The following is a 16,812-nucleotide window of genomic DNA, read 5'->3' on the forward strand; positions in this document are numbered from 1 at the left end:
CGAATGAAAGTCAACTGAAAAGGGGAAAAAGTAAAGAATTGCAGGATTTGCACACAACATGGATGATGACATTGGGACATCTTGTGAAATAAATGCAAGTCTTTTTGCTGATGTCATATCATCACATATTGTCTCTTTTATAACACTAATCCTTAATACTCAATGATTTCAAGCAGTCAGACCTTGTTCCTGTTCAGGACATGAAACGAAGAGCCTTTTTGCATGCCTACCCTCCTCGCCCAGCACAGAGACTCTGTCCTGAATCCATTCACACTAGTGTGTGTGTGTGTGTGTGTGTGTGTGTGTGTGTGTGTGTGTGTGTGTGTGTGTGTGTGTGTGTGTGTGTGTGTGTGTGTGTGTGAGATTACAGGCATGCTCACACCCATGTTCTTCTTTGGGTTAGCATTGTTCTGCTTACTTGATTTTTCCAGCATACACTTTTAGGTAGTCAGTCTTTTTGTGTTGATAAACTTAACAGCTGAAGTAGATCCTATCTGTCCCTTTTGTGTTTATCACTCTAGTGAAAGTGCCTGAAAGTGCCTTTGTTGAACATTCAACGTTCATGATTTTCAGCAAGCACAGGCAGTTCAGGCCTTATATCTCAAAATGCATTTCTGGTAGTTGATCATTAAAATGTTGAGTATGGCTTTGAGTATGAGAATAATATTATTATTAATTAAAAATAGTACCACTTTGATCAAGTGGCAGTATAAATGGATGTAAAGTGCCACCTAGTGGGAATTTTATACACAAGCTAATTGATTTGTAAGTGTGTTTTGTTAAGAAAATTGTCAAGTAAAGTCCTGCCAAATATCTAAAAGAAATACAAGCCAACACTACTTTAAATGAATTTTTATTTCATAGCGGATCAAGATACACACATTTTCACAGAGGCTGAAGTGAGAGCTTCAATTGTCACTATGACCACATAAATTTGGTAAAAAGTAGTAAAAAATGACAAAAATTGTCAGCGGTAGAAGATCAGAACTGCCGCCTCTGTTATTTCCTTAGAGGAGCTCTCTCCAGGAACCGCCTGAAAGTCAGCAAAGTCTCCACATTGATCAGGGTCTCCTACTCCACCAATGCAGAACTGCGAAAAAATATATATAACAAATATAACATTCATAAATGCATAAATTATAACAAACCAGATGTTTTGTTGCCCTGAAATATTATTATATTATGGCCTGAAAAAATATTTACATGTTCTGTATGGCATCCTGTTGGTTTGATCCCAGAGCACAGAGCCATCACTGTCTTCTTCTCATTAAACACTCTGAAGCTGACAAAGCCAGGCTCAAATTGATCTAACATGAAGGAAGACAATGTAGTACACTTATTAAAATATTTTTATTTCAACATAGAGGTTTCAAGTTTAATTCAATCCACAAACCCTTTAAAAGACATTTATTATTTAATTACAAATATATAATAATTTTTCTAATTAAAAACCTGAGATTATGAACTGAAATAAATACTTTTTCAAAAAAGGATAAATGAAAGGAAGAAATAAAATTTTATGTCTAAGAAGTGAGATTTTTTTCATAGCTTAGTAGTAGTACAAACCCTTTATAGCTGGTCCATAAAGGTTTGTTGTTGAATCCTTGTCACCTGTATCATATACCACTGGGATAGAAGGACCACTATCAACTTTACACTCTCCTTCTCCAAACCTCACTGGATATTTCTGGAAAATTATGATACATCACATATTAAAAGGGAGTTAAAAGAATATTTCAATAAAGGCCAGAATCTTAATATTTGTTTTCATCCTGATTTATTTATTTATTTATGTCTATATGTATGATGTATCATATATACATCATTGTGCAAATACAAATGTTGTATATGTGACCAACCAATACAAATGTTAGTTCAATGAGCGTGTTACTCTACCTTAAATAAATGGAAGAGACTTCCGCCATTTTGATTGAGGAACTTAGTTTCGGTGTGGTAACGCAGTACTGAGGTGTTTGCCCAGTTTTGGAGCTGAACGTCATTGGGAACGTGCCACACTGCCACATCCTCCCCAGTAATGTCATAGTATCCAGGATTCTATAAAGTAATGCTCTGTAGGTTAGGTAGACTTAGAAAGACAAAGCTACTATTATCCAAACCTGTTTTATAGAATGAGGAAAATAAACCAGTTGTGAATATTAAAAGCTTTAACGTAGATCTATATGTCCTTACAATCCTGGGATAGGCTTCGGATCCATTGCGGCTCTGACCAATATAAAGCACTTACTAAAATTAAGCAGTTAATGATTATACTAATATATGTCCAAATGCATTGTTGTTTTCTAATGTTTATGATGTACTCCGGTTCAGTAGTGCCTGATTTCTGTAAAATGATGCTGAAGGTATATCAAATATCACAGGAATGCATAAATAGATTCTAACAATTGAACACAGTTTACTGCTTCCAAAGAACTAACCTACTGTATGAGAATGTCACGCCAGCTCAGGGAAAATAATTTCCAAGAAGCAAGTCAGCTAATTTACATGTAGTAGCCACAATTGCACTATTTTTATTATATATAAATGCCACACCCCTGTTTGTGCCACTCCAGCAATGCCAGTTTAAAGTAACTTCATTTCTTTCTATATCACTAATTTAGATCACTAATGTAGTTTCCGTCTGTTTTTAAAATGCTCAAAAATCTCTTTGTAAATAAGTAATTAAATTGAAATCCCTTTAAGTAAATATATTTATATAGAAACCTAAAACAAATTGCACTCAGAGACATGAGACTTTCACAGAGACATGGCTGTTGGTATTCATTTGATCTGATTTGATGTAAAGATCCTTTGTCATATTTCTTCAGTTAAAAATGTCCATGCATGATTGTATAAATAATATACACATACCTTGTAGTCATCACTGGTAGCACCCTCTGTTGTGCCAAATGTGGCAGTGTTTATCCAGGTTCTATCACCATCATGCCGTTTTTGATCACTACCCTGTTCGCTTGACCAGCGGTCACCTGCAGTACATTTTCCGTTGATGTTGTTCTCATGCACACTGGCTACCAGTGTCCAGCCACCTCCAGCTGTGGTCATGTCACAGAATGCCTGGTACATCACACCGTTTGCTGTTGTTAAGTAATAGATGCCATCTGAAGAATAAAAAAGCAGAAAATATTTGATACAGAATTTAAAAATTATTTGGCTTGTTGTTTAGATGTCATGCTGGAGAAGCTCTCACCTGTTGTAGCTCCAAATTTCTCCTTGATGTCCCTGCAGCTCCGACTGATAGTTCTCAACCTGGCATGATACTTACCAAGCTCTGGGTTTATATACGTGCCATTTTCAATGATTGGCTTAGGGGTGATCACCCCTCCTGTAACATGGAAAAGTCCCCAGTGTAATAACATTACAAAGAAGACCAAACTGACATGTAACACGAAAACTTTTCCTCTTAATTCATATCATTTGAATTGAGTTGTAACTTTTTATGAAATTATCTCTACTGACCCAAACTGAAAAACTGAGGTTGGTGTACTAGGACACATATCATGAAAATAATTCTGTGCAGCATTTTGGAGCAGTAACAGTGACACTGTCAGCGACTCTTCTATCTAAAGCTTCTCCTGATTTTGAACAGTCTGTGTATTTGCTATTTATAACACATTTGGAGTTACCCTTTGATCAGGAATTTTTTTTGTTACTCAATATTTATCTCTAATCATTAAACACAGAGTAAAGTTTTGGCATTTGATTGCTGGGAATATCTGAAATTTCTAAATGTTTAAATAAGTGGGACAAATGACACATAGCAGATTTCTCACTATGGCATTGAACAGTGTGCTCTTGCCTAGGATCGAAATTTCCTAATGTATATATACAGGGTAACTTAAAAATGGGAAACAAGCAAACAAACAAACAAACAAACAAATTAATTAATTATTAATATCAAACTGTTTTTTCATAAATTCTTACATTTTCTGTACATGACCAATAGTATGCGGTCACCAGTCCTTTACAGCCCTATGCGGTTCTTCCCCAAACTTCTGCGACAAAGTTTGAAGCATCGAAATTTCTATAATATTTTCACTCGGACCAAGAGGTCCAATCCTGTTTGTTCATGACAATGCCCCCGTGCACAAAGCGAGGTTTATGAAGACATGGTTTGACAAGGTGTGGAAACTGAGTAGCCTGACCAGAGCCTTAACCATCATTTATGAGATGAACTAAAATGCTGATTTCATGCTATACTTCATCATATGACATTAGTGCCTGATTTCACTAACACTCTAATGTTGCTGAATGAGCGCAAAACCCCATAACCAAGCTCCAAAATCTAGTAAAGGTTATTATAACAGCAAAGCTGGGTCTAACTTTGTGAATATTGTGTTCAGCATGCACCTATGGGTATGATTGGTCAGGGGTACACATATTTTGACCATATAGTTTTATGATTAGCCATCATATTTGTAATACTTGTGCATAGTTTACTTTTTACACAGTCTACTAACATTAACACAGCAGCAGTAAAATAGAAGGATTAGCAACAATTAGTGATGAAAATGGTCACTTGGCAGTGTGTGTGTGTGTATATATATATATATATATATATATATATATATATATATATATATATATATATATATATATATATATATATATGGATGTGGATGAGAAACAATATATAAAATACTATGTTGAAATATAAAATATATGTGATAATTAAAATTACAGCAATTTATGCAAACAATTTCATATTTTTGTTTCACCAAATAATACACTAGGAAAATTCAAATTTCATGGTTTTTTTTCCATATATTTTTTGCTATTGATTTCATTTTTAATAATAAGACGAATCTTTTATTATTGCCACACATTTTATTGTGTGGAATTGCTTTCCTCACATATCTCAACTTTGGAGGTTAGGGTTAATCCCTTTAATCACTTCTGCCCTAAAGGATGCTATAAAAAGAAATGATCAATTTCTTACATATACAGGTGTATTATATGCTGGGGATACTGTTTGTATAATTGTTTCAAAGGTCTACAGTTTTTGGTTTCGAACACATTTGAAAATCATTTATGCAATGCAATAACGTGAGTCAAAACGTGAGTCAAAACGAGAGTCAAACGTCTGTCTAAAAATGTCACTTACTCCATGTGGAAATACAATTGTATGAGTCAATTCAGTGATATTTTAAACTGTTATCAGGTACAAAATTCATTGCTAAACCAACCTGGAAAAAGCATTTTTATTTCTTGATTTGAAAGCGTTCCTGGTCCACCTTGACCTGGTTGCTAAATAAACATTTTTTAAGGTTCATATCGAGTTGCCTGTTTTATGCCCATAAATGTCAGTCTAAGACCAAAATTACCCATTACCATCTGGCAAAGAAGAGTCTTTAACTTTATAAACGTCTTTATGCTCACTTAAATGCATGTCAAGTATTTTTCTGCCATTAATAGTTGAATATCATCTATCAGATTTACACTAACATAAAAGTACAATGGACAAAGAGTTGCTTGAATTTGAGATGCCTAACATCAGTGATGTTCTTTACAGATATGGGTTCATGGATTGAAGATTACAAGGCTTAGCCACACATTAATCATTATCACTGTTCTCCTTTCTCAATTCACTTGCTTAGGATGCATGTTCTTGCTCCATTTTGCAGCTGTGTCACCCAAAAAAGACTACTTTAACCCATGTCCACATTCTAGCCTGATCCTGCACCGTGACATTATTGTGTAAAGTGTTTAAAGTGAGCCCATTTGCTCACTCTCCTTGTTTTGTTTATCAGGACTCAGGAGCATAGTGATTGATGTGCTGTGTTCCCTGCTGCATGTGTTTGACATATGGTGAGAGGCTACAGATGACAACATCTGTCTAGCTAGAGAGAGGGGAGGAAATAAAGTCAAACACACTAATCAGAGAGTATAGAGAGTGTAGAGAGGTCATTCAAAGGGCACAAGGTATTTCTAAGCACATTTTATATGTGTCCCAGTGGGTGTGTGGATCAGTGTGTTATGTAGGGCGTAACTGGTTAAATTTAAAATGTTCACCATTCAAAAATACATTTTTAAATCCATTTATTGGTGCAAAATATGTTCACATTAATGTTGGGCCTCTTTGTCTATCATAATTGTACCTACCAGGGTTACTACCAGTATAACTATAACTATAATTATAACTATCAGGTTTACTAAATTACCAGTGTTTAGTAACAGAAGCATATCGCAAACAAGCAAATTTATTATAAAACAGACTAACATTTACTAATCAGTTCCATCCTTTCAGTACTCCATACTTGTCTATTGATATCAGGCTTTTGTTAGTATTAACAGTCATTTCAGTGCAGAATATGCAGTTTACCATATCAGATTATTATCCACTTTAGCCAACTGTATCATGATTTGTTCTAACAATTTCCATCAGGAACTTGCTGTGTGTGTGTGTGTGTGTGTGTGTGTGTGTGTGTGTGTGTGTGTGTGTGTGTGTGTGTGTGTGTGTGTGTGTGTGTGTGTGTGTGTTGTGTGTGACCTGTGTGTGCAGAATACAGTGTTTGCTTAGGGGGGGTGTCGTTCTTGATTCACCTGAAAGCATTCCATACTGAAAGCCCTATCGAGTCCTGTCTCACCAAAAATAAACAACATGGCTGGCAGATGCAGTTTGCTTATGAACAGGAAAGTGCTGCATCATCGCTCTCGGCTCCACCAAACATGCTCAGAAAAAACCTGCTGTGTAATCTAGCCTTAAAAAATATGTCACACATATCTGTGATGCATACCCGGCCTAAAGATTCTGCCTGTGATCTACAGTTTCTTGTAGACTATAATCAGTGAAGTATTATGTAGAGTCTTCTAACTGTCAGTAATTTAACCAGGTTATAATTTATTATCACTAATGTTATTACGTACAAGTTCCTAGGGGTGCAACTCAACAACAAATTGGACTGATTAGACAACACTGAGGCCCTCTGTTGGAAAGAAAGGAGCAGTATGTTCTTTTAGAAGATGCTCAGGGATTTTAATGTGTATACTAGGCTGCTACAGATGTTTTACAACTCTTTTGTCTGTGGTGTGCTGGAGTGGTGGCACTGGGATTGGTGGTGCCAACAAACGGTAATCTGGTGAGGATAGCCAGCTCTGTGGTGGGGATGAAACAGGACAGAGTGGAAGCAGTGTCTGAGATGAAGTTGAAACCTATCATGAGTAATTCTTTTCATCCTCTCTATGCTATGTCTGGGGGCCCTTTGTGCCATCGGCCATCAAATTCCATAATGCAATGTGGAATGTGTGTGTGTGTGTGTGTGTGTGTGTGTGTGTGTGTGTGTGTGTGTGTGTGTGTGTGTGTGTGTGTGTGTGTGTGTGTGTGTGTGTGTGTGTGCGTGTGTGTTACGTGCTTTTTGAATTTTTCCCTACAGAAAACTAATAAAGGTACATTTCATCTCTGATATTACTTTACTTGTCCTTTAGTTGAAAAACAGCAACCTAGATCCAAACAAAGTCAGAATATTATATATATATATTCCTCTACTTAAGAACTAAGAGTGTTTTAATTATGTAGTAATTAAAAGTTCAAAGTATTATTATAAAGTGGTAATTAAGAAAGATTTTGATTCACAGCCTTCCATGGAAGATTTTGAAGATTCATATTATGAGCCAAAATATGTCTGTGCACAGAGATATCTGAACATTGCTACAGAAGAATAACGAAGAAATGGACTAAAAGTTTGCTGGCAGAGGTGATGAACTGAGCAGCTATCCATCAACTCAATTCTGTTAGAGATAGAGGCAGCTTGCTAGGGCCTTGTTTAAAAAATACCAAAAGAAGTGCATTAAATAGAAAAAAGAATATACAATATGATACTCTCTGGGAGATTGCGGGCATCTATTTTTAAGATACAGCTATATTTAAATATAGGATATTTTTTTACAGATATATATAACTTATGCTTCAAGGACATGTGCAGTGAGTTGTATCACAATTCCAATACGAATCCAATATCAATTCCTAGTCTGATATGATGTCCAACGTTATGTATATTATTAACCACGTATCAAAAAAAAAAAAACACTAAAACCCATTATCAGATTATTATAAAACATCATTTTATATCGTTTATAAAGATTTGGGATATTTTATTTTCTTCAGTACTTCATACTTCAAATTTGTGAGACAATATATTACTCGTCGTTGGCAAACTTATAACCATTAATACCCAATACTGATTAAGTTTCAATGAAAGACAAAAAAAATATATTTTAAATATTTTAATTAACTTTATGAATCATGTTTGGCAATGTTGCATTTTTTTATATAGAGGATTTTTTTAATAACCTTACTGTAGAGCAAATGTGGGTTTTTTTGGTATTGGGTGATATGAATTAAGTACAGTCCCAAGCAATATTGGCATGTCTGTGAGATCGCATGGCACCACTGGAAAGAGATGAGTTCGAGGCATTAGCAGAAGCTTGTCTTTGATGGCAGGACCTTTGAGGATGAAGCGGTGATCCTCTCAGAAGCAAAACATCCTTCACAACCCCTCTGAAGCGTTTACTGACAAAGCAGTAGAGGAAGAAGTTCACAGCTGTGTTAAGCATGGCTAGCATGTTGGCTAGGTCATATGCCAAGTGTACCCGCCAGTCTCTGTGCACAGATGACACATAAAGGTGGTAGAGCACCACGGCTGTTCGGGGTGCCCACAACACTGCAAACACAGACGTGATGGCCAGAAGCATTGCTGTGGTTTTGCCCAGCCTGCCTGCTGGTGCCAGCTGCTGCTGCCTGCTTTCGTCCTGACACCGGTGCTGGCGCCTTCTGAGACGCAGAACAATGAGGGAGTTCAGCACCAGGAAGATACTGCATGGCAGGAAGTAGATAATAGTCACATGGGCCCATATGAGGGCAAAATCAATTGCACCAGGTGGCCAGCTTACCCTCCACATGTCTGACCACCAGAAAAAAGGCACACCTGATGCCAGCGCCGCTACCTGGACAGCAGCGACGATACGCCGAGCCCGCGCCGGGTAGCTGATCTGACGATGGAGCAGTGGATGGCACAGTGCAACATAGCGATCCACAGTGAGTGGTACAGTAGCCCAGATAGAAGCATGATTGGCAGCAAATTCCAGCATGCTGACTGATCGCAGCAGAACGGTGGGCACCTCACGGTGGAACACAGCTGTCTCCAGCAGGAACCCCACAAAAATGATGAAGAGCTGGCTGAGCAGGTCTGAGCTGGTCAGTGCCATCAGGTAGACATACAGGGCCTTCTGGGTGCGTGCAGTCAAACGGGACAGAGCCACCAGTGTTAAGATGTTAACTAGAAAAGAGAAGCAGTAATTATAATGTAGGGCAGAAACACAGAATGGTGAGTGGAGTGGAAAAAAAATGGGTTATTCTTTTCTTCTGACAGAATTTCACACTATATATTTTTGTGTTTTTCATTTAAATTCCAACTGATGGCAAACTATATTTAAAATACTTTAAAGTCCCCCATTAAAAAAAATAAAGCTTTGCATTTACTAGGGACATAACCCCAGACAAGAGAAAATAAACTACCAACAACCACAAGTTGCTTATGTACTGCATATCACTTTTATAATTATTATAGTACTTGCCATACATCTAAAATTGTAAACTGTACCTTATGTTTATGTATGTATGTACCATCTCTTAGTTTTAGTAACAAAGGGAACTTACTTTAAACCTGAATATTAAACTACACACATTTTCTGGCTATTCCACAGACCTGATGTGTTATGGATATTTTTTTAGATAAAATCTTGAAATGACGGCATATTAAACCACATTATTGCAATGACATTAAACTAGCAACTCAAGTTACACTTGATCTCTGGAAAGTCTTCTTTTTTTCTATAATGGTTGTTATAAAAGTTACATCAAAAGTTTATTTTGAAACTTGACCAATTCTAAAAATATGTTTAACTGTGCAATCATGAAATAGTGGTCTTTGGATTCTTGGGTTAAGTTGTCCTTTGCATTCCTGAATTGCGGTATTATGTGCAATGTTTAGAATTATACATTAATTTTTGGCCATTTGCTTGAAGGTTGGCAGTACTCCTTGAACTGATTGTATATTGTGGTGCCAATAACAGTCGCTCCGCACTATAATGTGAACACGTGTGTGACTCCCCCCCCCCCCTCTCTGTTGCCTACAGTATATCCTGTATGTAGAGAAAAAGTTAACTTGTTAGTTATGTAAGCTTTAATAACTAACTAGCTAAACAAATTACAAGCATATGATAAATCAGATGGTTGTGTGTTCGTTATTAGCTAATAAATATCATATGTTAAGTCAGTCATCATTATGCCAGTTTCTAGGCCAAGTAATCTTATCTGCTAATGAACAAAGAACTTCACAGTTAGCTTTAATAGCCAACAAGGTGTTTGTATATTTTTGTATAGATATCATAATATATTTTCATCATAACTGTTGAGAAGAGAAATGCCTTCTGAGTATTAGCTACAGTATTAGTATGAGCAGTTAAGTGACAATTTAAAAAAGTAAATTAAGCAGCAGAGAAGATTATAATAAAAAAAGTGTAAAAGTTGCAGAATATTGTCTACAGGTGGATGATGCCTTGTAAAATGATCACTGATTATAAATTTGACTTCGGGAAATTATTGTAAAAATCACCTTAATGTATTTCCAGTTATGTTATTAAAGAAGAATAATTAATGCTTTATAAATGATAAACATAATCCCCATGTCTCATGATTGGTATATATTGCATCACAAATACTGCAATTAAAAAATCTCTTCTCCAGAGGTTTGATTCAGACATGGATGATTTATTGACTCAATTACAATAAATAAATTAAAAGGCATTTAAATTCAGGTGACATTCCAGATGCTCATGTTTCCTACCTGGGAATCCCACACACAGCAATATGCTGTAGTAGATAACAGGGATATAGCCGAGAACACACTCTGATCTTTGATACTCGTCAGTGCTTGGCTCCTGCTCCTGGTGGCCTGGCACCGTCTCATTATGCCAGTCAGTCATGGCCCTTAAGATTCTCCTCTGCCAACATAGATAATGGGTAGAGAACTGTAAAATGGTGCATCATTAACTTTTTACTTGGAATCAGAATGATCAATTTTAAATGTGTGACTAATTTCATATTTTAAAGAACATTTCAATGTTTTATTCACACAATAAAGTTCTATTTATTTTGCAATATTTACATTACATTACATTGCAATACATTATAATGTATACATTACATTATACGTTACATTTTGTGAAATTGCTTTTTGTATTTATGTAACAAATTGTATTACTAATGTCTCTATCTTTTTTTTTTACTAAAATAAATGACAACAGGCTCATGTGCTAATTAGTGTGAACACTAATCTGCTATACTGAAAGGCGAAACTGAAGCATGAGGGATCCATGTACATAAATTTAGATGTTTTACGCAAGATCTACAGAAAGAAGCATATTCCTTTGAAACAGCATGATCAAAATGAGTTGATAAGGCACCATCAGCCAGTTAATGAACAAATTCTGGCAGTGAATGAACACCCTCGAACATTTCTCCTTCCTTGCCCCTTCATGCTAGAGAATAAGGGAATAAGTCATGCTTTTATATTAGTTATTTGCTTTCCACAAATAGCCTGGTTTATATTTTTATTTTTAGTAATAAAATCCGGAGAGAAAAAAGAAATATCAAGACATATTGATGAAGTAATAATGTATTTCTTGAAAACAGGTCTACTATTGTGGCTTAAGGGCTGGTGATTATAGTAGTGAAGAGGAACCATTAAAACTAAGTACCAGATAGAAAGGTAATTCATTCCCTCCCGCTGGCATATAGACAATGTTATCCAGATTTACAGCCTGGGACATTGTGCCTTATTGCTTAGTTGGACAGAATCACAAAGAGAAGATGAAATTGAAATAGCAGCAATGATCATTCAGCTGTCTACTTACAATTTATTCCGTTATGTCAAGCCTCCAGGGCAGAAGGTTAGGGTGAGAAGATTACTGTGGTTAATGTGCTTTACTCCCATTCCTTAACTGTGAAGAATTGACTGGTCAATATTAAAAAAAAATCATACCACAAGATCTGCATTTTCAAAGAAAGGATTTTTTTCTGCTCTTCAAATAAAAGATAGATACAGTAAACTGCATGTGATTTATGGACTACATTAACTTTAGTGGTTATACAGTACAGATTTGCATCAATATGTCCTTGAGCACTAATTATCACTAGAGCTAAGTGTTAACGGTCTCATTTGTTCACGCAAACACGCACACATGCTCTACTGCACCAAATTACCTCGAGGTAACAGCAAGGCAAATGAGTCTGTTTCTGAATTATTTAGATTAAAAACAGGGATTGATGTGGGGAATTGCAGGAGAATTTAGCAACATTGGATAAAAATCTTGGGAAGGGAAACAAGAATAATGTGGAGCTGTGAAATCCCAAGTCTATACAATACAATTTTCATATCTACCACACATTTTAAAGTGTGTTAGCTTAGTAAGGGAATCATATCACATGTGTAGTGCTCATCTGGGAACTGGGGCAGGCTATTACATGTGTCTACTGCTAGTATACTTTCCTCTGAGAAATCGCTAGCACACAGGTTGAGCTACAGTAGTTGAAATTTCCTGATGATGGTCTGCCTTTTGAACAAAGGTTTAAACATTACATCAACATTTAGACTGGGAAACTGACTGGTGTTCAGACCTGCGTTATACACCTCACTGGTTTTGCAGACAGAGTAAACTACCTGTGTACCTGAGCCTGAAAACTATTGGGAGAAAACATGGACTAAAGAAGCAGACAGCTCTTTTCTTTCGCTGTCAAACAAAATACAATACGATGCAAGAAAAAATAAACAATTTAAAAATGGAAAATAAAAATAGATTTTTATAGAATATTATGATATAGTGTATAATAGGAACAATAATAAAATAAGAACATAACATTAATAAATAAACATTTAATAGGATTCAAGTGAATATGCTTAGCTATTACATGTCTTTCCTTTAATCAACTGACTGCTAAGTAAAAGTTCAATCTACTTGTAGGTCAGCATTTTCTATCCCATATTGAGAAGCTTTAAGAAGGTTCTTGTCTTTAAATTCAGCAACCTAATTGACAAACCACTGTCCTGTGAGGTCTAGTCATTTAACTGCATGTAGTAGTAGTATTTTCTCTTTGGCGTAAACAATTAGAACCAAAATCTGTATTATTACTGGATGATTCACACAGCTATGGGCCATAAAAGGTTATGCAGAATAACTCAGATAAAATGTGCAGGGCTTCAGAATATCTCTGGAGCTTGAAGTGGATTTTACAGCCAGTACTGGACAAGGGCAATGTTGTTTTTTTTTACCCTGCACCAGTTCACATGCTTGGAGGCATCCGTGCTTAATTCTATTTGAACAGGAAAGCAGTGGCTTAAACATGGGAAAAGCAGTTCAAACTCAGTTCTGTATTTGCAGCTGTGAACTGATGCACTCGGGTACTTTTATAATTCCTCTGGGAATCACTCCTATATTGTGTTATTCTATAGCAGTCCATGTATTATTAAACACAATGTTATGAGACCTGTAAGAGCATGAACGCCTTGTGCTGTCACCATTAATAACAAATTAGAGCGGGCTAAATGGTGTGAATACAGACTTGTCTCAAATCGCTTGCTATATCATTAACACATACAAGGTACCATACCAGTGGAATTGTACTGAGCTGAACAGAATTGCCAAGAATTAAAATGTAGGCTATGTTGCATGAATTGGGACAAAGCCAGAGGTAGAATGCAGTGAACACTATCTTTAGTCTTTCTACTCCTACCAGCTTTTTCAATTATTCATGCCTGAAACAATAACCAGGCTCAAGGGCAATGGGATGACTATACGGTCCCTATTAGTATGCATAGCATAAAAAAAGGTTGAAGCCCACTGGGTTTTTATGAATGACAGGTAATGTGAATGAGTTTAGATTTACAGTACTAGAGCTCTGTTTAACAAATGGTTTAATTTGGTGGACTCTGACATGGCTATTTCAGATCACACCAGAGTATTTCAAACATTTAATAACATCTGATTAAATCATTGAGATGCTTATTTACTCTAAATGGTTTAGATCACTCATCAATGGCACAGCAATTGGTTATAGAATTCATTGATCCCTTAATGATTTTGCATCCTGGTCCTGAGATAACAAAAAATAAAAATCTACTACAAGCTACTGTATGTCTTCCACCATGTTTTACATTTCACATGAGGTTTTGGTATTTTGCTGTATATTTTCTTTTCAGTGAGATCTTTATCTTCAACTGGGCTACAAACTATCCAACAGTTTGTGGAGTTTTTATTCTGTAGTAGTTGTTTCACCCGTGATGATCTTCAAAACACTGCAGCTTTCAGTGTTTTCCTTATGGTAGTCTATGAACATTTTCATATTTAATTGAGTGTAAGTGATGTCTAAAAATCAATAAGGTTGCCTTTCGGCTTCTTTTTTACTTTGCTGTTGGGCCACCTGTTTGTGCGTTCTATGGAAAATACAACTGAAATTAATATATCCTTAGAAAGGTTGTTTTCAAATGGTTCTTTAGATAGTTAATAATAATAAGACTTAATAATAATTAGATGCTTAGAAAAAGAATAGTGAATAGTGTTTTAACTTCCTAAAGTATCTTATAATTTCGTAGGTTACATGACCATCAGTTTTGTCTATTCCAGACAACTCTGAAGCTTCACATACTGTACTTATTAAATATATTTATATCTGGCTTAACAGATTGAACTGAACCATATTGTAACGAGTGGCGTAACACAACTAACAGAAAGTGACCTTTGGATTTATGCCATGCCCTGAATGGACATTAAAATGACATAACACAGGAGATGGCCCCGAAGTGTCATTCCGTTATCTAATTTTTAGAACAAATCATTTTAGTGAAGCTGGAATGTTTTGAATGTGATGACTTTTGTTTGGAGAGTATAAATAGTCAGTGATAACGCTTATATAAATCATATCCTCCTAAATAAAGCTCTCACTATATTAACACTTACATGCCATTTGTTTCAGATGAAATTTACACAGAAAAGATATACAGAAGCACATAGGCATCTATATCAGTAGACATTTATATTTACATTTTATATTATATTTGCATTTACATTCTACAGTATATATATTTACAGAAATTGAAAAAAAAAAGAAACATAGCAAAATATTTACCACACCATTAAAAAAATCTTTTTTCTGTATTCATGTTTTTATGGAGTAAAACTTCAAGATGGATGAACTTGGCTTCAGCAAACTTCATTAATTTTGCATAGAAAACTGTCACCACTGTCATTACTTTAACGACACATTCAAAAAACAAAGTCAAATATTTAACATAAAACATGAGCAACTATATATGAACTAAGAAAATCTGCATTTAATAACATAAAACAATTAGTGTTGTGCTTAATAGCAAGCTGAGCAATGTATTGGATAAAGAGAGAGGCCTTCTTACCTTTAGGGCCTGACGCTAGTCCCCACATGTATGGACTTAAGGGTCCTAAGTCCTGTTATTGACAGATCCCCTACACAGGAATATGAGAGAAGAGTGAGACCAAAGAGATTAACAGAGAGACAAGGTGCTCACATTGTAAGCACATCACTACAGACTGGAAGCCAGCAAGTGAGAAAAGGACAGGAACTGGAGAGCTGAGGGGAGGAGAGAGTGTGAAGAGCTGGAGCAAGGGATGGGGAGGGGTGAGTACGCTCAGGGCTGAAATGTGTGAAGGAAAGATGGTGAAAAAAAGGGAGGAAGAAAAGACAGGAATGGTGAGGAAGTGAAGTTTTCCAGCTGATGTGGTAACTCAGAGTCATGATGCAGAAACAAGCTACTCAGGGATGTGTTTATAATCCTAGAATCATCGAACTAATCATTTGGAATATCTGATGATTCTACAGCATCCAGTTGCCGTAAACTTCTTCATCATTCTGCACCAATGACAAAAACGTAAAGATTGTTTATCTAGATTTGCATTTTTAGAAGAAATCTGTCCACTTAGAAGAGATCTAACGCTAAGCCAGATTTCATAGATTGAATTAGTAAATAAATAAATAAATAAATAAATAAATAAATAAATAAATAAATGTTACTTTTTTTAATAGATTATTAATTAATTAAAAAGAAATAAGTCATGCACTATAATTGCTGTTTCGTTTTTTGAATGGAATTTTCAAAAATAAAAGGCTGGTCATCCATACATTAATCACAGCAGTTACACGGTTGGATGACACCTTGCTGTATTTCCAGACATGTTTATGTGTTTGTAAGACCGTAACAAAATAACGTGACAAGTTTTTGCTATTATTTTTGACAATAAACTTTATAATCCATTTCAGATTCAACATTCTCTGTCTATGACCTATGACACACTGGTGGTTAGCTCACACAAGGACTTCCAAGGTCCAGCATCCTGTCTGCATTAGCCACTCGCTGGGCTGCCTGTGATCATTTTACCAATCCATGGGAACATGAAATGTCTCGCAAGCTTGCTTGAGCCATCCAGCAAAGAGCAGCTATGCTACACGACTCTCATTTCTGGGTTTGTGATTTATTGATCTAAAATGGAAAACGGTTCTGTTTTGCTTCTAATTCTTTATGTTGAAAAGAATAAAACACAGAGATATCTAGCCTCAATGACCATGAGAAACAATTTCGTTCAAAGACAGTTTCAAAGTCCACCCCAAACATGATAGTTACAGTATGCAAAATCCAAACAATTTGGTCTCCAATCAAAATAGTTACATTTCTATTCTGGATGCTTGGATGTCACTGTTCTCTTGTGACCAAT

The 16,812-nt window shown here is 35.8% G+C and overlaps 2 protein-coding genes across 3 annotated transcripts; both read right to left on the minus strand.

Moving 5' to 3' along the window:
• Window positions 1-837: 837 nt before the first annotated feature.
• Window positions 838-3,635, minus strand: itln3 (intelectin 3). The gene is made up of 7 exons (XM_027163071.2): window positions 3,475-3,635; window positions 3,206-3,340; window positions 2,869-3,116; window positions 1,897-2,055; window positions 1,567-1,687; window positions 1,204-1,307; window positions 838-1,090 (listed from the first exon to the last, which is right to left on the minus strand). Exons 1-7 carry the CDS (start codon window positions 3,536-3,538, stop codon window positions 968-970), a joined length of 954 nt encoding a protein of 317 aa, XP_027018872.2. The 5' UTR covers window positions 3,539-3,635; the 3' UTR covers window positions 838-967.
• Window positions 3,636-8,223: 4,588 nt separating this feature from the next.
• Window positions 8,224-15,666, minus strand: gpr142 (G protein-coupled receptor 142). Of its 2 annotated transcripts, XM_027163082.2 has the most exons (4): window positions 15,480-15,666; window positions 11,929-12,015; window positions 10,860-11,016; window positions 8,224-9,290 (listed from the first exon to the last, which is right to left on the minus strand). In XM_027163082.2, the coding sequence occupies exons 3-4, from the start codon at window positions 10,996-10,998 to the stop codon at window positions 8,353-8,355; spliced, it is 1,077 nt and encodes a 358-aa protein (XP_027018883.1). In that variant the 5' UTR covers window positions 10,999-11,016; window positions 11,929-12,015; window positions 15,480-15,666; the 3' UTR covers window positions 8,224-8,352. The 2 variants fall into 2 exon arrangements, with proteins under 2 accessions (XP_027018883.1, XP_047672950.1); XM_047816994.1 differs by lacking the exon at window positions 11,929-12,015.
• Between the last annotated feature and the right edge of the window lie 1,146 nt (window positions 15,667-16,812).

This window comes from Tachysurus fulvidraco, chromosome 8 (genome assembly GCF_022655615.1).
Source record: "Tachysurus fulvidraco isolate hzauxx_2018 chromosome 8, HZAU_PFXX_2.0, whole genome shotgun sequence".
Taxonomy (NCBI): Eukaryota; Metazoa; Chordata; class Actinopteri; order Siluriformes; family Bagridae; genus Tachysurus; species Tachysurus fulvidraco.

What these genes read in the sequence shown, in the direction of transcription:
- itln3 (XM_027163071.2), bottom strand. Translation starts at nt 3,538, where the DNA reads ATGCTGCACAGAATTATTTTCATGATATGTGTCCTAGTACACCAACCT. An exon ending in GAAATTTGGAGCTACAACAG is followed by an intron (nt 3,117 to 3,205) that starts GTGAGAGCTTCT and finishes TTTATTCTTCAG; the next exon opens with ATGGCATCTATTACTTAACA. An exon ending in CAGGATGCCATACAGAACAT is followed by an intron (nt 1,091 to 1,203) that starts GTAAATATTTTT and finishes ATTTTTTCGCAG; the next exon opens with TTCTGCATTGGTGGAGTAGG.
- gpr142 (XM_047816994.1), bottom strand. Translation starts at nt 10,998, where the DNA reads ATGACTGACTGGCATAATGAGACGGTGCCAGGCCACCAGGAGCAGGAG. An exon ending in GCTGTGTGTGGGATTCCCAG is followed by an intron (nt 9,291 to 10,859) that starts GTAGGAAACATG and finishes TCTCTTTTCTAG; the next exon opens with TTAACATCTTAACACTGGTG.